This window comes from Embiotoca jacksoni, unplaced genomic scaffold, assembly GCF_022577435.1.
Source record: "Embiotoca jacksoni isolate LCO1_2020_lvr unplaced genomic scaffold, fEmbJac1.0.p SCAF_7, whole genome shotgun sequence".
Lineage (NCBI taxonomy): Eukaryota > Metazoa > Chordata > Actinopteri > Embiotocidae > Embiotoca > Embiotoca jacksoni.
The window spans coordinates 5,300,671-5,322,476 of record NW_027185425.1 but is presented as its reverse complement, the minus strand read 5'-3'; the positions used below and the strand labels follow the sequence as shown (position 1 = coordinate 5,322,476).

The following is a 21,806-nucleotide window of genomic DNA, read 5'->3' as shown; positions in this document are numbered from 1 at the left end:
AAATATGAGTTTTTCCATTTCAGGACACGCAACGGTTTTGTTGCCACAGTGACTAATGTGTTTGAACTTTAAGTACAGTTGACAATACTGAGTCAGTTTACTCACTGTATAAGACTTCTTCTGCTGCTTCACTATGATTTGGTACTTCCAGCTGCCACTGTTCTACCACAGTTACAGCTTTAAGTATCTTATTGAAAACAGGACTTGTAGTTCACTATTTGTAATGAGGTGTTGTTAAATTATGCATTGATACTTTATAGACCCCAGTATTTCTTCCACCAAAGCTTCCTGATATTCCCTAATAAATAGCCAGTCGTCTTGAGCCAGTGTGTGAGGTGTGACATGTAGTAAGGGGTGGGGGCAGTGGTGGTGGTGGTGGGGGGGGTCATGTCTTGTCGTACAATAAGAGCCCCTCTTTTCCGAGCTGTCGAGCAATTTCAGCTGTCAGGTTGGAATAATGTCCTCAGAACCACAGAGCGGCTGCTTATCTCGCCGTCACACCTGAGGGAAAATTTGTTGAGACCACTTAATGTCCACTTGTGCTGAGGCTTGAGTGAAAACAGCGTCGGAGTCTCTTCAACATCTGCGTTTTACACAAAGGCAGCTGTGGCTGTCTTTTTCTGTTGATTTATTCTTTGTCTGCCTTTTCTTGTGTTTTTATTTAATGTAGCGAGGAAATTGTTTTCTGTGTCATTTAAATTGGCTGGTTTTCAGAATAGAAATCTTAAATACAATTATGTAATAACAAAAGACTTGTAAAATGATGTGATGCATCATTAAAAGGCATAACAGTTACAAATCAAGACTTCTTACCCCCAGAAATTCAGGATTATCGTTGTTTGTCTTTCCTCTTTTAGTAAATCCATTTCACTTTCACTGAATTGCAACATTCTCCAGAGAGGAGAGACAAAATACGGGTTAGTCTGGAAGATAGAAATATGTCTCACAAACTGCTGATACAAGTGTAGAATCAAATAAGAGCACTTTGCATTTTACAACAGAATACATTTCTGCAGTTTCTGGGACATATTTCTTTTCTTTTAGAATTAGTGGCTCCATAAACAAGGCTGCATGAGTCCAGGCTCGCTGCACTAATGCTCAGCTGGCATGATGTTTTGCACACATTCTGTTGGGTTTATGGTCTGTGACGAGCAGCACATCTGCATTTTCACATATGAAGTTTAGTTTACCCGTCACAAGAAGCTCTTCTCAGACGTTGGTTCATGTCTTTCGCTGTGTCTTCTGGAGGGCGATTTCTCAAAGTGTGAAAACACAAGTGTGATGATGTCTCGGGTTGGAGACGCAATATTTTTAACAGACAGCATACGTTATCATTTCTAGGTGTGAGATATAAAAAGTAGTGGATTTTCAAGACGTGGGAGATCTACTAAAAGGCGCTTTTCACTTCAAGTCAGAATATTCTGCCTGCCGTCTTGATCTTCCCTTTTTCTAATCTGTCTTTTATGAATCCCCCCAATTTTATCAAAGTGAAATATCAAATCATGTCAGCCTTTAAAAAATGAATGAGCAGATGAATCTTAGTTCATTATTCACAGTACAAGTGACATCAATAAAACATTATCCTCGAGTTGCGAAAGGAGTAAAAATCCTTACAATGAGGATTAATGCCGCTGCAAATGCTTGAAGATCCCACAGTAATGTGTTGAAAGGAGCCTCCGTGACTGAGGATGTTTGTATTGGCATGCTGGGTGTATTTTACCTGAGTAGCAGTCAAGTAAGAAATCAGAACTCGGTGAGCTTAATATCAGAGTACAACAGGCAATTAAAACTGCCAGCAGCGGTATGCGAGCCCTTGCTTGCTGGATCGGGGATCCAGCGGGTCGGGGCATACTTAAAAATGCATGTCTTATAGCACTAAAGAAAGTCCCAGTATCACAGGCACAATGGTGTAGTCGTTAGCACTGGTGCCTTTCATTGAGAAGGTAATTGGTTCGATTCCAGCTGGAGACATACTTGTCAATTTAAAAAAAAAAAAAGTCATCCTGTTACATGTCGTCCAAATTATGAAAAATAGTCTTAATATAGCATGTAGTCTGAAATATATAAAAAAAAGTCAAACTGTAATATGTGCTCCAAAATATGAAAAGGAAGTCAAACTATATTAAATGGCCCAAAATATAGAAAAAATAGTCCATGTCGTCCATAATATGAAAAAGTCATAACAAAGCACTTTGTCCAAAATATGAAAAAAAAAATCATACTATATTATATGGTCCAAAATATGAAAAAAAAAGTCATACTATAGCATGTCGTCCAAATTATGAAAAATGTCATATTTTAGCATGTCGTCCAAATTATAAAAAAAAAAAAAAAAAAAAGTCAGCATGTAGTCTGAAATATCTACAAAAAAAAGTCAAACTGTAATGTCTTCCAAATTATGAAAAAAAAGTCATACTGTAGCATGTCGTCCAAATTATGAAAATGTGGCCACACAAATGCGCTAAACACATAGCAGATTTATCGTCTCACCACGCCGGATGTACAGTATGTGTCACGTTTCATAAGGTTTCAAGCATCTTTTGACCTTAAACATAAACTTCCTGTGTCCCAGCGAAAAACATCAAACTTTGCTGCATCGCCACGGTGACGGCCTTCGACGAAGTAGCACGAACTTCTTAATATATCATTATCAACATGTGAAGGCTATTCTGACCTGAATTTAGGTTCATGTGATCAACCAGTTTAACGAAGCATGTGAAAGTATGAAAAGTTTCATTTCCAGTTGCCAGCAGGGGGCGCTATGACTATGAGTGAATATTACCATACAGGTGTCTTCAGGACCGGACTGTTATCATGCATGTAAAGTTTGGAGAAGGTCAGTGCATGTACATAACACTTACAGCAATTTGTAGTTTCATGGCTAGACGCTCAAAATGGCCACCACTTTTTGCCACGACTGACGCGGGTTCCAAGTTTCATGAGTTTTTGAGCACGTTAAAGCCGCCAAAAAGGCGATTAAGCTTAATGAACAAGAATAATAGGGAAGAAGGAATTCCTTGAAGAACAAAAGGGCTTTCGCACCATTCTGTGCTCGGGCCCTAACTAGCCAGTACTGTAGATAGAGAGCAACCGGCCACCCCAGACTTATTGGCTACGGGTCCTGTGATCTTCTGGTCGGACACCTCGCGTCCACTTAAACTTGTGACCGCGGCGGCCCGAGTGGTCTGGAAAGTGAATGAATGTGGCTTGGCAGGATTAATCAAGCCTAACGACACATCTGGAGGTAGGCTCGCTGGGTAAAGTGAGTATCAATCAACGTCTGGAGCATCTCTCTCTCTCTCTCGACGCTGCTTCTCGTCAGCTGCATCGACCAGTGCTTTGGGCCCTTGGTAATTAAAAGGCATTGATCGGCCTCAGCAGCAAGATGCAGCACAGCCCACTGGGACTCTTTATAGAGAACAGGTGTGCATGCACATGGGCGGGTGCTTCTGAATGGGCCTTCACGTGGTTCTTGTGTAGTCATGCATGCAATAAGTGTGCAAGTGAATTTAAAAGGATCGTGTCTGTGTACACAATCGCTATTTGACTCGTAATATTTTCTCTGCTTAGTTGAGTCTTCTTTTTGGGGTTAAGTTGTTTTCTTTCTGTTGCATTTGTAAACTGATTGATCTTTTTAGTTTACACTTTGCCCTCTTATTTACCCAGTCACGGAGCTGTGTGTGGCCTCCAGTGAGCTTCGGTTGAACTACCCGTTTGGTTAAATCTGAAGCCTGAGAGAAGCCTGCTGTTCTTTTATTGAAGGAGGATTGGGGGTGAAAAAACAAAACAACCGATTGATTCTGTGCATATACGCCAACCCTGAGGCTCATCTTCCCCATGGACACACACACACACACACACACACACACACAATATTCACACACTCTCTCTTCTTTTATTCCATCTGAGTGAACACAGTAAATCTAAGCGCTGCCAGATTGCTTGCGCTGCACATTTTTCGACCGTCGAGTTAGCTCATCAGGCAGGGAGCCTTGCCTCGACTGAATAAGGAGCAGCACACTACTATAAATACACCCCTGACTCTTTACTCAGCCTGACACAGTGACTGAGTGACACAGTGAAGGCCACGCACAAACACCCCCCCCCCACCCCTCCACCCACACACACACCTCCACCCCCCCTTGATGGGTGCATAGTCGCATGAAAATATGTCTCTAATTTCTGTTTATTTCTGAAGTAGATATTTTCCCATGCGGTGTGATATAGTGCAGTGGCCTTTCATTTGATGCCTGTGACTGAGTTATACTTGTCTGAGCACCCATCTTTCCTGCCACTGTCCCTCATAAATCCGATGAATTACCCAGTGTGCCCCCTCTTTCCTCCATTAACCCTCCCCTCCTCTTCCTCCCATCCCGTCCTCCACCCTCCCCCCCCCCCCCCCCCCCCCCCTCCTCTTCTCCCTCCTTCCTGAACGAGTGATCAATTAAAGCCCTGTCCAGCTCTCACTGCAGGTCAGCACTTTCTCTCCTCCTCTTATCCCCTCGCTGTCATTTTTCTCTTCTTTTTGGGTGTCGGGCCAGCCACTGTCAACACACAGAGACAGGGAGCAGAGCAAGACCAAAGGTGGTAGAAAAAAAAGATAGAATCCTTTATTTTCAGGATGACAAATGCTCTGTACAGATGTGAGTGTTTAGGTGTCAGTATGTGCTCGAAGGACGACATTCTTTTGCGAACCCCCCTGGCAGGAAGTTTACTTTCTGCCCGCTAGAAGACTTGGCTTTAAAGAAGAAGAGAGAGAAGACAGAAGAGAGGTATAGCGGAGGCATAAAGAATCTGTACAACTGTCTCGACACTCTTTGCAGCAGTTCAGTCAGAAAATGTACGTGTATATTACCACTAGAGACAGACGGTGTTGGTCAGGAGTGTCGTAAACATTTTGTCATTTTAAAGGTTTTTCTTAAAGGAATAAGAGTGGCGATATTGTATATTTTTTGTATTGTCATTAAATCCCATGAAAAGACAAAAACAAACGTGTCCGATTAAAACGCATCGCCATTGCAGCCTGAGCCGGAGATTTTCTTTCCCTCCTTCCTTTTTCCCATTAATGAGCAACACATTACACTGTTCCTTAATTACCATGAACATGGGCACTGTAGTTTTATTCAGGGGCACATTGTCGTTTTATTCAGGGTCACACTGTAGTTTTATTCAGGGTCCGTCATATTCATCACCTAACTGTTGTAAACCCTCACTAGAGCAGGGGTGTCAAACTCATTTTAGTTAAGGGGCCACATACTGCCCACTTTGATCTCAAGTGGGCCAGACCAGTAAAATCATAGCATAATAACGCATACATAACGACAATATTTCTCTTTGTTTAAATGATTGGTGAAGGTTTTTGGATGATAAACCCTATTTTAAGATCTTTCTACAATAAACTAGAAACATAAAGACCAAAAACTCAGACATCAGCCCATTTACGCTGTTTTTGAAGCAATTACTGGATCGATTAAAAAAATAAATAAATAAATAAAACGTTTGTACTCATAAACCTCCATTTTCTCATAGAAATGCAATTTATGTCTTTCTGTAATTTTCACACTTAGCAAAGTCATCCGGCAGGCCGAGCTGGATCCCCTGGCGGGCCGGATCCGGCCCGCGGGCCGTATGTTTGACACCCCTGCACCAGAGGCTCCAAAGCATATTAATCCACGGCTGAAAATCTTAAAATGTTTGCACAAAAAGCACAATGGCCAGCTATCTTTAAAAAAAAAAAAATTTAAAAAAAAGAATTCATTAAACTACACTTTTAATGGAATTTGTTGACATTACAAAAATATACTGTAACTCCAGTCTTATTCTTTAATTGGTTGTTTTGTTTCTCCTACTACAATCAGGCAAACTGGAGGAAACGACTTTATATCTCTGCTTACAGTTTGAATGTCTGGTTGAATCTGGAGCTCAACTGAGTTATTTTTAAGATCAAAAAACAGCTACATAAATGCAGGAAAAAAAACCTTTTATCCAGAGTTCAATGCTAAAACATTTCATTACAGCAGTTATGTTCTTTTCTGAAACAACAATGCGGGCCATGTAAAGGTTGGTTTTCCTGACATGTTTGTATTTACTATCAGTTACTGTGCACTGAAGCTGCATCCAAATGACAGCCACTATTAAAACATACATAGATCATAGCATGAGTGAAGCACCAGCAGCCTCTGAGCTGTTAAACGTGAGTGACAGCTCGACTCCTGTTGCTTTTTCTGAATGACTCATCCTTCTGTTGTAATTTCTGGCTGTGTTCCAGATCGCTGCATCGTTAACTCTGACTGTTTCACTACAGTTTTCATCAGAGTGAGCAGTGAATTGAGATTTCAGACAAATTTGAATTGTCATTTTGCACCACTACCACTTTTTGCATCTTTAAAATCCCACACATTGAAGGATTGCTTCAGAAATTGTTATTGGGAATTGTTACTATATATATATTATACTGTTTAATGCATGGATTTTGCACTCAGAATTTATCTAGAAGGATTTTGGATGCATCCCATGGATCCACACCTGTATACTCACACTTCTGTTTATTGCACATTACTTAGGCATGTATTAACTTGTACTTTGATAAGGCCAGACAGACATTCTTGGAAAATTTTAACATGACCCAGGAGCAGCTAGTTGAACCCATCTGTGACATGAGCTAAGCTAAGCTAACCTTGCATTCAGCATTCATTCAAAGTGCTTGCAGAGACATGAGTCATTTACGGTTGACTGCCTGTTGATAAGTAGAAGAAAAAAGTTAATCTCCCCCAAGTCCAAACTAATTTAAGACATATTTTGTTCACTGTTTTCCTCAGATGATCTTTTGCTGAAGGGCACCGTCTAAATTTAAATCCGCTTGAGTCAATTTAGAGATTAAAATCTCAGCTCTCATTTTAGATGGATGTGAAATCACTCATGAAGCTGTAAACCTCTCAGGAGATCTGACAGAAATTTGATGGGATGTTGCTTCTCCATTAATTTTAGGATTTGAATAATCTTATCCCTTTTATTTCTGCCTCTCGTGTTCTTTTAAAGACCTGACCTCCCTCTGAGTTATTAAACCTTTAATATGAAATCCATTGACTTTCGTTGGTCTATTATGAACTGCCAGTAGCCAGTTAGGTAACTGCTTCATGGGTTATTATTGGTTCAGGTCTCCACTGACGGTGCAGCCACTGGCCACTGTGCTGATGACCGGATAATTCTGTCCTCCAGTCGTAATAAGCGGCGCACACTGTGCACACTGCTGAGGAGCTTTTGATCTCTGCTGATTGTTGCAGATTGGCAATTGTCTGAGAGATAAGGCCTTGGAAATTTAAAGTGGCTCGCGAGGAGAGGGGGGACTTCATCTTTTAAAAGCTTATTAGTCTTAAAGATTATCTGAGGTCTTTCAATTTGACGGTCATTAGATGGATGTCATTGAATAATAGATGAGATGCTCTTCTGTTCCTCGGTGCTGCAGTGTTCTTGATCTTCAGTCCACTTTTATGTATCCAAGCATCACGGCGGTTACTACGCCTCGCTCTGCCAATGTCACGGGGGATGAAGTCTCGCTCCTTCTCGACTGCTCTTTGTTGTCTGTTTTTGTAAAAGTCTCCTCTCCCTGCCCTCTCGTCATCCCATCACTTCAAATGATCCAGTATTTTCTCAACATGTGGGAGGGAGAGGTTGTCTTCTCCCCTTAAGGGAATAAAACAGTCAAATGTCTGTCTCATTTATCTGTCCCTATCTATCTACTAGTCTCTTTTCGTCTTTTACTCTCTCAATTTCACCCCTGCTTTAAGGGATTTCTTACTTCAGGTCGCATTGGACTGATAATCCTCTCTTTATTTATCCCTTTTGGACTCCTTAATTTTGGAGGAAATTCTCTGAATTAACCGAAAGAATCCATTTCAGCTTGTCAAGAATCTGATAAAGCACCCTGCTCACCCTAATCTCATTTCATCTTCACTCTTTATCCCCTTCTCCATCTGTTTTCATCTTATATTTCAGTTACAAAACAGAGCGCATTGCAAAGAAAACCATTTGTTTTTTTCTATCTCCCAGTTCCTTGCGATCACAAATCACAGAGCCTACAGTCCGCTGGAAATTGTGTTTCCTTGGATCAGGGCCCACTCCATCCTTTATCCATTATTTAATTCCCTTCATGCTTCTTCCTACTCTGTTTTCCTCTTTGCTTTCAAACAAAGTCCTTTGAGACAGCCTCCACAAAGTTGGGAGCAGACATGAGGATTGAGATGGTGCATATGATGTTGAAAACGCTAAACGCCACCAGACACAGGCGATCAATCACAGCGCCTGCAAATTTCCACTGGTCAGCCATGCTCTCGGTCTCATCCTGCTCCCGGAAACGGTCCGCCATGTAACGCACCTCCTCTAGGATAGCCTGGAGCTGGGGGTCTCCGATCACCGATGTCGAGCACCCTCCAAGCCCTCCCGGTCCGCCGCCAAAGCCCCCACCACTGGAGACAGTGCTGGGACACCCTACAGTATCCATATTTGGGGTAGGAGGTGGTGGGGAGCTACAGAACTGAGAGGGCAGATGCGGAGGAGGGCTTCCTGCCACTCGTGGAGGCCCCGTAGGAATATTATTCCTCTGGACAGGCTCCGAGAGTATCGAAGGGTCGTCCATGCTCTGGAAGCCCATGTAAAGAAGGTTCCCATTGTTGTTGGCACTTGACTGAGCATGGAGGTGAGGGTGCCCTGCATGAAGGGGACCCGTTTGGAGAGGAGCCAGGTTCTGTGGGTGCAGCGGGTGGAGGAGGGTGGGGTCCGGAGGGTTGGCGATGCTCCCGCTCTGTGAGCCCGAGGAGCAGCGCCGCAGGTGGGGGGCACACGGGGGCCGCTCTAGGTCATCATTCTCCCCTGGCCGCTTCATGCGCAAGAACCAGGCGACCCACTGAAGCAAAACGAGCTGCACCTGGAGAGAGCAAAAAACACCGAGTTATGTACAGAGTGGAGGACGGCAAGTAGCCGAGCATAAATACGTTCAAAAGAAGAAAAAGGAAATGTCAGAGAGCCGTAAATCAGCCACCGAGCACCGTCTGAAAACCACCTACGCATCTTGACCTGCACATTACACCAGTTAAACTGGGCTAATAGTCTCATTTGCTGCAGACTGATGTTTCCAACCCTGTGTTTTGTTTCAAACTGCAACTGCACTTGTTTAAGTAGAAATATAAGATCCTCGCCGGGGACGCCCAGTTACAGCGCCTGAGGCTAAGAAGATTTTTGGCTTTAACTGGATTCCCAACAGAGAGGATACTTATAAAGGCAGCATTAAATATAAACTGTGGAATTATTGAGAAGGACTGTCAGATTACTGTTTCATGACTGTAATGAGCTTGCAATGAGATTTGAGAGCATTGAGATAAAGAGAAGATTAGCTGCACAAAGTGTTCACATTTAAACCTTTTATTCTGCTCTGTTTTGTCCTTTCCTCGGCTGTTTCTCAATCTTAAGAATGCTTATTTGGGAGGATGGATCATTCCACGTCAGGTTCCTCAAAATATAGGCAAGTTTCCTTTCTTACATTTGGAGAATATTTAGAAAAGTCTAATAAGTGCGCAGGTGTGCGTCATTCTTCCTCTTCTTTGCTGTAATGGAGAATTGCAAATAAGGCAGGGCATTATCACCGCCTACTGTCGGGTAGCCTGGTATCATGTGTGTAATACATCCATCAGTCTACTCGAGGATACTGTGTCAGTGTCGAGTTTTTCCTCGCCAACGCCTGAAAAATACATGCATGCATGACCAGCCAGTACAAAGAGTGATAAAGTCGGTGTAAGGAGGAGGTTGGAAACGGTTGAACAGGAGACTGCTGTGCAAGTCTGTGAGAAAGCAAAAGTCAACTTGGATTTCTTTTAAGTAACATTCATATTCAACATACATGATTTTTGTTAAGTAACTTACGCGGCCTCTGTAATGCTACCTGTATAAATCCAAACCATAATCTATTCCTAAACCTAACTATGTGCTTTCTGGGAGCCAAACCTAAGGTACCTGACTTTTCCCGCCTGAGTGAGGCAAAAACGTGACACTGACACAATACCCTATAGCAGCTTTGGATTTTGCTGGGATAGAGTTGTTTTATTCCAGGTATGCATCATTGGAAAGGCCCCGTCATTGTAAATCCACAGAGGATTGTGAGGCTTTAAGGATGCCGAGAATAGACCTGATGCCTCCCTGAAATTTCTCTGAACGAAGGACTCCATCCTTGGTAGAATTTCAAAGAATCTTACACATTGGAACAGTCCTTCGAATGATTTGGTGACGTCGCATTCAGGACTTGCAGCCTACTGAGGACACAGCCTTGAGATGAAAAATCCCCTTTAGTTTCATCTCTTCTACTCACATGAAAAACAACTACATGTCCCCTGAAAGGGCATACTAGTCCAACAGCAACCAGATGGGTGTCTGGCACCCAATGGGACGCTAATGTCCAGATGACTGCTCAATTAGTCTACACTGAGTATGTTTACTAGCCAGGTAACAGTCCCTGTTGCTGTTACTGTTGATGCTGTGTTTGTCCAGGCTGTAATTATGAACTGTGCTGGTTCGATGCCCTCATCTGAACCACATCAATTAGCTTGTTAATTGGCCATTGGACTGTGTGAACGGGCCATTCATCAACAGAACGCCCTTGCAATATGTCGATACATACAGCATCTGCACTCTCATGCAGCCAAACTACTTGTACATATATCAATAATAGCTGGCCTGTCAATTTTTCTCTGCAGTCAAAACATAAATCACGAGTTAAATACATCTTAATACTGATTTATATTTCAGTGGCTGATTAATATTACAGAAATACTAAAATATGTCATTAAAAAAAATCATCATTGTCTTTAATGTCTTGATTTCAGGTCCTCTTTAAACGTTTCTTATTTGTCATATATTCATATCAGAACAAGACTTTTGCAGAAAAGACATGCTGCATTTTTTAAACAGAAGGTATGAAAAATAAAAATAAGGAATGAGTCAAATCGAATCCGCCCACATTTCCAGAGTGCTTTGAAATGCACTCCCGTTGAAGTCGGTGGCAAGGCATTTGATGAACACACTGAGGCAGACTGACACTGCCAGATGAGTCACAGCCGAGGAAGTCGGAGAGTAAAAAGAGAAAGGAAGCTGGCAGAGGAGCACAGGTAGCACTAACAAATGGAGGATGGTAGAGCATAAGAACGATAGTGATGCCGGAAAAGAGATTAACAAAAGGAACGTATCACATCTAAAATGGGAAAACCAACCTTTTCAAGCTTCAACAGAAGGCAACGTCACTGATAATGCATCTGAGCTCATGATAAACTGTGTGAGCGCCGCCTCACCCATTTCGGCATGTTTCCTCCGTTAGGATCATGGTGATGATACTGCAGAACCACCACCGTGGCGATGACTGACATCCCAACGATGATCATTATACTGGCAAAGTACTGACCTAGGAGGAGTAGAGTATGGAACTGCATTATATTTCATTTTTAAGGCAGTGCACGCACACTATGATTTCCGACTCGCCTGAACCACAGTAACCACAGCAGGTTCTGATTTGACATACAGGCCAGCAAAAGTCTATTTACTGTGAAAAGTAGAGAAAATATCCACAACGAAAGCACGCTTTCATTTTTCCCACTGAAATCCTGTTTGATTCCTTTTTTTCCTGTTTCAAGCGCTGTGAGGTCTGTCCAATGAGTGTTTTGATTATTTCTTAGAAAACACATTAACTAGATTCTCAAGAATAACATGAATTTGAAAGGACAGTTTCTTCCCTGTTTCGTTCAAGTTGAACACATCCTTCTTAGATATCTTCATGCCAACCGGAGGCTCGCTTCCAGCACCACTGACGGCTTATTCCCATATTGTGTTGGCAAAATCACCGAGCAAATTAAGCTCAGCGTAATTATTGTCAAGAAAATTAAAAAAAAATACGCTGTAAGCAACACTCTGACAATTGTGACTGCTTTTTTTTCCTCAAGTTTTTGATGACCAGGATTTGTGTCTTGAGGCAAAGATTGCCATCCATCTGTTTCTGGCTGCAGCTTCAGCTGCTCACTAAACATAATTTCCAGCAGTGGGCCCACAATCAAATTAGCCAGTTAATTTTAAGATGAGCAGGTGGCTAAAATAAATTGTGTTATCGGGGTTGTTGTTTTTAGTTTGGCATGCTGCAGCTCTGCCACTTTGCAGCAGTCTGTTGTGATTGTGTATTTTTTCTCTAGTTTTTGATTTTCATCTCGTGCATCATCCGGTCAAACTCTGAATTTGTCGAGGTTGCTTTGTGACCAAATACCTGCAGAGCTAACGACTAAGCAATGCTTAGTGCTAATCAGCAACCAAACACACCAAACTAAGATAATGAGCATAATAATAATTTTACAGTAGTTCCTACTGTATAGAGTTAAGAATTACAACTGAACTCTAGAGACCAGATATTGATTGTCATTGTCAGACGGAAACCTCATGCAGTATCACTAATGACGAAAACACTTTGATTTCATATTGATAATCATTATATGTTGTCATGGCTGTAGGACTTAATTGAGTGTTGAAACTGACTGATGAAAACTGACACAAACAGTGTGTTTCACATACCTATTAGAGGGACGGAGTCCGATGTGGCTGGCATGATCTCTGCAACCAGCAACATGAAGACCGTGAGAGACAGCAGGACGGTGATACCTTTAAGATAAGATGAGATAAGACAAGACAGACTACAGACAGGCAGACCTGACTACATTTTGTTGAGCAGTCAATATTCTAGTCCAGTCTCTTCCCTGACATGCCTTCTTGTGAGAAACTAAATGAATGTGTTTGGTGTTTTGATAAATGGTCACACTCTGGATGAGATCAGGTTCGATTTATGGAAATGACCAGCTAATGCTCATACAGTGAATTACTTTTTGACATTCCCTACCTTTCCAGCAAAAAGCACTTCTGCAAAGAGTCTAGCCATTTTTTTTTTTAAGTTATTTCATTTCTGTCCGTCTGCGTGCGCGTAAACACACACCTGATACCCTCCAGCACTGAAACTCATCTCCATCTCCATCTTCATTTATCCACCTCCACACTATCTGTCTTACTTCTCCAACAGACAGAATTTAAGGAGTGCTTTGCTGGCATAACTGTCCCTATTCAGAAGCATTCAATTAACTCCCAGGCTGTGAGATAAAATATGAATGCTCTTTAAGCATATTAAGTAAATTAAAAAGGGTTCTTTTATGTAGCTTTTTTTTCCCAGTGATGACATTTGTTCTTTTTAAAAGCAGGCCACTCTAACCCTAAAGGCCCGCCCACTTGGTCCCTGTGTCTCCTCCATCAAGTGAAGTGACAAGAGTATTTTCCTGGAAGGCAGTGTGTAAGCTCTCTCTGCCTTAATCAATTCACTAGCCTTAATTACATCAATAGGTTAATTGGCTGTGTGTGTGAAGGCTTGGCTTTTTTTTTTGTCTTTGGAGAAATGCTGCGTAATGCATCCTGTATTGAGGTTGAGGATATTCTTTGACAATGCTGTCGTGGCTTCCCTCCCACTCAGACGCGAGTCAGATAACATTTACAAAAATGCATTCATCCAAATTTTGGGCGTATTTGGTGAGTTATGGGATGGATACAAATACCTTGCAATGATGTGATGTCAGAAATAGGGCTGCAGTTAACAATATTTTCTGTCCATTTTCTTGGGCTATCAGTTAGTCATTATAACAGAGGTGCCCAAATTCTTTTCAATCAAGAGTCAATAATTGATCTGGGTGGAGGGCAGCAGGCCAAAGAACATGCTTCAATTTTTATTTCATTAAAATGTAACATATTTCACAGATAATTAAATCACTACTCTTTAATCTGTATAATAGTAATTTTATTATTTTGCAGAAATTATTGTCTAAAAATGTAATCTTACCAATTTTTGCTAAATGTGCCACTGCTTTGATCTCTCATCTTGACTGGCAGCTCAAAGTCAATTGACGTAGGACACTAACAGCATGTGAGCATCAGCAGGAGAGAGACACAATACCATAAATTATTTGTATATGTCAGCAAATGTAATTTAATAGAGAAGACATTACCATTATGCTGTATATTGCTGTAAAACTCATATTATGTATTTTTTAGCTCCACAAAATTGACAGTTCATTTAGGAGTTACGCTTTTACAGCTCTCAGCACTTAAGAATAAGGAGAATAAGTAAGAGATTGTCAAATGCCAGTGGACCAAACAAACAATGTGCAGGCCAAACGCAGCCCAAGGGCCCCGAATTGGGCGGCTCTGTTTTATAGAATATCAGAAAATGGTGTAAAATGCCCATTGTAATATCACAGAATCAGAGGTGATGTATTCAAATAGCCTTCTTTTTCTAGAAAATAATCTTAAATAGTCCATTTACAAAGATTACAAAATATAAGAATCTAATTCTCACATTTGAGAAACTAAAAGCAGGAAACGTTTGGTGTATTTGCTTCTAAATGACTGAAACAATTATCCGATTATCAAAAGGACTTTTCATCAATTTTCTGTCATTTGATTCTTCTGTTAGTTGTCTAATTTTTTTCAGCTCAGACAATCTGAAGTCTGCCATCTTTAATTTCCTGATGAGATGAAGATCATTCATCTCTAAACAGGTTGAAACAAATATTGCAGCCCTGCTTCCTCTCTCTCTCTCTCTCTCTCTCTCTCTCTCTCTCTCTCTCTCTCTCTCTTCCAGCCTATTATAGTGTGATTTGGTTGTCTCCCGCCTTCTCCTCCTCATCAGTCCTCCCCCTCTCCTTTGTGCTGTCCTCTCATCCTTTTCGAATTTTTCTCTTGTCTGCGTTATCGTTTTGATACCTTCCCACACTCATCTGTCTCTGTTCCTCCTCCTTGCATTTTTCATCTTTCTATTTTACCCAGTAATCCCTCTCCTCTCCCGGCTCCCCGCCCTCTCCCTTTGCCTCTTTTCATGTCTCCCCATAGTCTCCAGCCAGCGCCACTCCTTTATTTTTTTTCGTTTACCCTAAGATGGTTTGCATGTTATGAACGCTAAGTTTTTAGGCAGGCTATAAACTTGTATATTTACACCTAGGAGCATGAGAGCACTCAAGTTGAAGATTTTATTTGTTCATGGGTTCTTCATGTAGGAGGTTGGATGTTAAGCAACATTACCAGAACCTTCTGTTCAGAAATACTTACAGGAATTTACAAGAGAAGAATGAATGACCAAAAAATACAAAACAAACACAAAATGTTTTTCATTGACTCATTTTTTTGTTTTCCCATTTCTCTTATTAATGTCATTCAACATAAGCCTTTGTTTTTAAATATAATCCCAACAGTGGTGTCAGTGCTTGAGCGAGATGAAGTGAAACAGTTGTAGCAACACTAAGGACCCGTGTCCACCAAAGTGTTTTCCCCTGAGCCGAACAATATAGAAGAAGTGAAGCCGGACCAAGAAAAATGCTCTCTGTATCCTCTTTCGGAGCCAGAGGAAACATATTTGGACAAGCTGGGGGATCTGACAGAGAACCAAGCAGCAACCGACTGTGATGTCACCCATTGGTTTGTTAACTGCCGTGAAGCCTGGAGTTCGGCATTTGGGTCTTCCCCATCTTGCCATTTGGGAGCCAGAAGTGACCATATTTGGACAAACTGGGGATGAGTAAGCAGTGAATCTGACTATATCTGATTAAGAACTGAAGGACACGACACCCGCCCTCCAAAAGCGGAAACCTGACTGCACCACAGGCCTGTCAATCAAACAGACACACCCCCAAACATACCTTTCTTTAAAACCTAATATCTAATTAATAATGAAATTATTTTCAGATGGATCGCCAGAAAACTGATTAGAAGGAGTGACTTTAACTAATGACGCAATAATAACTTGTGGACAAAATGTATTGACTCTGTATTTCATGAGAGAAGTTGAATGGGAGTCTATGGAGCCGGAGCCTTTTTTGAGCCATCCCCTAGTAGCCCTCGGTGATATTGCACTTTAAGACACTTTGGATTGGCCTCACTTTTCAGACCCAGAAGCTACGTCCATTTTTATAAACAGTCTACACTTTTATATGCAGCTTCAGACTATAATCTGGAGCTGACAGCAGTGGCCAGGCAGAATCAAGCAGGTGGTTCTCACACTCGTCTGTATGTTGTGTGTGTGAACGAATACAGAAACCCAGATGGACTGTAAAACTCCTCCAACTTTTATTTCTACACTCATTCCACTGCTGCTACCTTTGATCCACCTCTTTGCTCCGTCAAAGCAGTTTTTGATCCACTCACCGAGCGAGATCTTCTCCCCGGAATCAGCCGGCAGCACAAAGATCAGCAGGGTCATAGAAGACAGCAGCACACATGGGATGAGCAGGTTCAGGGCATAGTAGAGTGTTCGCCGCCGTATTGTAATAACAAACGTCACATCTGGGTAGGGCTCCTTACAGCAGTCATAGAAGACTTCACTTCTGGTGCCAGGAACTCCTGGAAGAAGACGAACAGAGAGAAACTGATTCTCTTTCTCCAACACTGGATGGTTTTGATGAGCATATAATACCAAAGTATCTCCATACTCACCTACTAGATCCCACTCTCCATTGGGCATGTAGCCTGATGTGTCAGCATCGTTCATCTGCAGGTCTAGCAGCCAGCCGTCGTACGTCCAAGAGCCAAATTTCAGCTCACATTTCTGAATGTCAAAGGGGAACCAGCGAACATCCACGTTGCATGTGCTCATAAAGATTCCTGAGAAAGAGACAGAAAGAAAGAAAGAAAAACAAACAAAAAAAGGTTTCAGTTTCACAATCAATTCACTAAATGATAATATTGACCCCTGCAGACTCCTGTTCTGGGTTGACAAGGGAAAAATGTATTGGAGAACCACTTGTGTTGTGCAGAGAGTCCTTCCTGAATATCAAAACATCATTCATTTATTTCAAGACTCGCCTTTTCACTCACCCGCCTTATATTCTATACAGAAATAGTGTAAAAAAAAAAAACAAATGCTGCAACAAAACTAAGAGTGCACACATGAAATAGGATTTGTATTAACATTTTGCAAGTCCACAGAGAGTTTACTGTTTTGAAATTGAATTCACAGGCTGGAGAGGCGAAAGCAAAGACAAGATTAGAAACAACCTCCCATCAAAGAAATGTCTATAAAGAAAATACAAAATTGGCAGCAGTCTTGTCACTCAGGTTTCAGATATTCTCTTCTGCAAACAAACGGCGTTCCTGCGCTCTTCCTGCGCACACAGCTGTTAGCTAAGCCTCGGCAATAGAGGAAAACATCAACAGCGAAACTGAGAAATGAGATTGTGCACAGTACCCTAATCAGATTACCACTTTTATCGTGCAAAATAAATGCACTCGCGCACATATGCACGGGCACACGCAAGCACAAAACCATACAGACACACTCGCACGCTGGCATCCTCCCCCCCAAAGTCACAATGATCCACACAGTAGTTGCTGGCAAAGTGCAGCCCTTAAACTAATTACTGAAATAAACGAATCAAGCCTGTTAAGATGCTCAGATACACACACACACACACACACACACACACACACACAAACAAACACAAACAAAATGCCAGTGAGGCCTTGCAGCTCTCAAAGACGTTCATTGTGAGTCTGCCGACATACAAATCAGCCTTCGGAGTTGAATGAAAGCAGAGTTTGGAGAAGAGTAAGGAGGTTAGCAGGTTGAATGCTGCTTTCAAAGCAGAGGTTAATCACAAAAATGGCACCAAAGTAAGTAGCAGCTATAAATTTTCCCTTTATACACTTCTTGCACTCTAAAATTCAGTCACTAATATCAGGTTCTTGCCTTTGCTTCGTGAGTATGATGTCTTAATAATTACTCTCATTATGAGCTTTAAGGCACTAAACCTTAAATTACACTGATTATGTAAAAGTAGTTCTGTCTACCTTTGCACTCTTCCTTCATGCGCAGTATATTTCTGTAACCTGCCTCTCAAAGATATCCAGTAACCTTGAAGGAACACTCAAATAAGGATCCAGATTTTTTTTTTTTTTCTTCTGCAGCTTGGAACAATCTCTGTCTCGCAGCTCAAGCAGCTCCCAAAATAAAACTCCATCATTCTGAAAATCGCTTCCCAAGACGGTATTACAAGGCCTACAGACAGGATTACCACGTTGTAAATGTCACCCAATCCAGATATGAGCTAAAAACCTGTTGTACCTTATCTCCTGTTGTGCCCTTAACCCAAACATAACAGCACCTGTACCTCTGCAACCACCTTCTGGAGGTAGGCAGCAAACATCTGGATCATTTGAATTATTAATTGCGTGTTAAGCTCCCGCTCCATACCTGCTACCCACAGACCCGTTGCCTTTTATTTACTGACAATGACAAGCTCAAACAGACCTCACACTTGCTGCTCATTCTTTTCCTTTCACTTAATCTCTCTTGCCCTCTCTGCACTCTTTCTCATCATGTGTCAAACCTCTGCTCCACTTAATGAACCAAACCAGAGCACTGCCTTTTTATTCCTCCACCTAATTTACTCTGATCCAAGTCAGCATGCATTTACATTCAGCAGTAGCCTATTAACAAACATGGCCACTGAAGAGAATTCATAGGGTGACTTTTTGAGCTCGCAGTCCTCGGCTTTTACTTCAGAGGGCCGTTTCAATTCACCCCCTCCAACCCACTTACACCAGGGACTCAGTCTATAATTTGATGTATAAAGAAAGGACTGGGAAAACACAGAGTAAAGACCTGTGGAAACCCAAGGGAGTCGTTTGTTTCACAGTTTGTGAGGGTCTTGCATTTGTGTTAAGACGGGAAGCCAGTGTCTCCTATTTATAGGTGTTACCGCGCTGGGAATCTGTAACCAGTGACTAACCAAGGATGTTGTTTTATACTGATAAAATATTAATGTCAAGTGTACAAACGGGAGACATGCAGAGATTGCAGAATGAGATGCTGCCGTTGCACTTCAGGGAAATGAGGAAGCGATAAGAAAGGAGAAAAAGATGAACGATAGGGAAAGCACGATGATGGGGAAAAGGAATAAAAGACAGGCTCACCTGGCGGAAGATACTCGGCGTAGCCGCTGGAGTTTACCAGAATATTTGTCTTGAAGGTGGAGTCAAAGTCATCATCTGCACTGAGGAAGGACAAGGGGAGGAAGGGATATTACTTGTTGATATGTGTGTGAGAGAGGAGTGTGTTGAGGTGTTTATGCGTGATTTACCTGTTGTAGAGCAGGATGTCTGGTGTCCAGACCTGGTCTGTGCTGAAGCGAAGATTTTTAACTCCAGGATGTTCGCTCTGGTTCCACTGGAGATAGTGATCGAACCAACTCTTTAACACACAAACACAGATATAGTCTGTCTCAGTGAACTACCGGCAAGCTGCTTTATCTCCAATCCCCTCAGATGCTCAGTTGAAATGTAATTTAATTCAGATATAAATCATTTAAAAAATATTACTCCTGTATTTCTAAAAGAGGCAAACTTCCAACCTGACTTTAATTTCATAGATGTGTGATTTAATTTACATGTTACAGACTGTAAAACTACTGTGAATCCATTCAAATTCATGATCACTCCAAACATTCAGTCTCTCAGGGTTCCTTACCATCCGTAGCCACATGTTGGAGGTTAACACCTGGTTCTTCTCATCCTGCAAAACAGTTTTAACATGTTACCTTTCTCACAAATCTTTCAAATTCACAAGACAAACAGTCTTGACTTTACATTTACCATTTTATCTTCGTTTTTTTTTAAAGGCTTATTTAAGTTGTAATTGTAAATGAACAAATGTTCTTCAACAAAAAAAAAGCTTCATTAAAAGCTCATAATATAGCTCTATGTAATGTTTTGTCTTGTTTTATAATTAATATTTTAGAACATGAACTTGAGAACTAATGTGGCTACAGACACCTACCACGTCCATGATCTGTATCAAACTGAGGGAGAAGACGACGGTGAGAGAGTGAGAGTCGTTCCCGACCGGCCGCTCCATCCGGTTGTAGTCCTTCAGGAGGTTCTTCAGCAGGTTCCTCTGGTGAGGACCCTGCAACGACACTAAAGAGGCACAGCCAGATTCCACAATAAAACATCTGTATGTCAAAGTTTAGTCCGCTTAATAAGCCCTTAATCGCAGCTCTTTGATATACAAGGAAAACCGTCACTGAAAATAAAATGCATAGGATATCAAACGAGAGCTCAAAAAAATGTAACTGATCAAATCGTGAGGTTTCACCCTGAGGAACTGAGCCTCCTTATCTCCAAATACATCCGGAGGAACATGATTAATATGAAGAGAGACATGAGGAGAGGACGAGAAACAGGTTTAATGATGAAATTAAAAGAAATAAGAACAGATCTTTTATCACCATTAGTCACACTTATCAGGATTTTTATGGTTCAAGCTTTGCGGGTGAAACATGGAGGAATGATCCAGCTCCTCAGTCAGAATGAAATATCAAATATTGGTATTGAAAATATAGAAGGAAATTAACAAACAGGACAAAGATTCGGTAAATAGGATCTAATTAGGAATAGTGGAAAATAGTAACAGCACATAATTGACACCAATGAACATATAATTAGGTTGCTTTGAAAAGCTTAGAGGTAGTGTTGAATAAAGATGTCCGTGGACATAGAACCATGCATTATCAACCATTAATGTGCAGACCAATTTAAAATGTAAAGCATGTTTTATTAATGTAGCTTTTTCTGTTTCCTGTCACACATTATAACATGGCCAAGCTTTAACCAAACCAAACTCAAAGAGTTTTATTTTTTTATTCTAATCAAGATCCACAGATTAAATGTACTTTTTATACCACGCTGAGGTACAGGGAATGATTTCCATTTAATATTTTGGACTCACCAGAAGGTCCAAAGAAGAAACAGCACAATGCATCATTAATTTTGAATTTACAAAACAGTTCATGTGGAGGCTATATTCTCCAGTGTTTTCTGAGCCTGGATGAGACCTGAGTGCAGCTCTTCCCAGAACCGCTTATTCATGATATATAATATTCAAAATTATGCTTGGAACATCGAATTTCCAGTTCTCAAAGCGAAAATAAATTCTTGGAATAGAAAATATTACTCTGTCTAGTGTTACCCAAATAAAAGCAGATGCAGACTAATAGAGTGCAGGAAACTGAAGAGAACAGAAATGATTTTGTTTCTGAATTTGAAATATCAGGGTCCACTGCTGAGGACATGGCAGGATTAATCCCCAGTGGAGCAGGAGCAGAAATGTGCATCCACTCACGGTATTCTAAGACAGTTTCTTTCAAAGCACGTCAAGGTGAATGAAAAGCCCTGGATGTTTTTGTCTCAAAAAGTCAGTCTGCAAAAATACAGTCTGAAACTTTTGCCTTCTCTCTCTCTCCTCGTGTCTTTTGTGTTCTACACTTCTGCTGTAAAACCTCCTTCTGAAAACAAACAAACTGAACACTATTTCGCGTGCTGTTTGGGGAAAGTTCCGCCGCTCTCCTCTCAGCTCTGTCATCCACTGTCAGCCGTTATATTCAGCTACGACCTGTGCTGCTCTGAGCCCCATCAGCTCAGCTGCAGCAACACGTCCACAGCAGGGAGGCAAGATGGAAGAGACGATCTATACGAGCAATTCAATTGATCTGTGACTGGTTTTCTGTGTGACATCCCCCACTGACGGGCACACACATTTGGACAGATGTTTGTGGAATGAGGACAGAAAGGGGATGAAATCATCTGATTTTTCTGCACACTGAATCTTTCATCTGCCACAGACTGGATGTCAGTCTGCCTGTTTAAACATCTCGTGCAGATGCATACAAACCCTGGCTCAACTAAACATTTGGATCGAGAAA

General features: G+C 41.4%; 1 protein-coding gene across 1 annotated transcript in view; it reads right to left on the bottom strand.

Annotated features, from left to right (window-relative positions):
* Positions 1 to 4,588: 4,588 nt before the first annotated feature.
* chrna11 (cholinergic receptor, nicotinic, alpha 11) overlaps positions 4,589 to 21,806 on the bottom strand; it is a 17,739-nt gene continuing 521 nt past the window's right edge. Inside the window, exons 2-10 of the mRNA XM_069176290.1 lie at positions 19,883 to 20,022; positions 19,574 to 19,618; positions 19,188 to 19,297; positions 19,021 to 19,100; positions 16,543 to 16,710; positions 16,255 to 16,449; positions 12,595 to 12,681; positions 11,334 to 11,443; positions 4,589 to 8,923 (exon numbers count right to left, since the gene is read on the bottom strand). Of these exons, the coding sequence (XP_069032391.1) occupies positions 8,183 to 8,923; positions 11,334 to 11,443; positions 12,595 to 12,681; positions 16,255 to 16,449; positions 16,543 to 16,710; positions 19,021 to 19,100; positions 19,188 to 19,297; positions 19,574 to 19,618; positions 19,883 to 20,022 (1,676 nt within the window). The 3' untranslated portion in view covers positions 4,589 to 8,182. The remainder of the gene's footprint in view (positions 8,924 to 11,333; positions 11,444 to 12,594; positions 12,682 to 16,254; positions 16,450 to 16,542; positions 16,711 to 19,020; positions 19,101 to 19,187; positions 19,298 to 19,573; positions 19,619 to 19,882; positions 20,023 to 21,806) is intronic.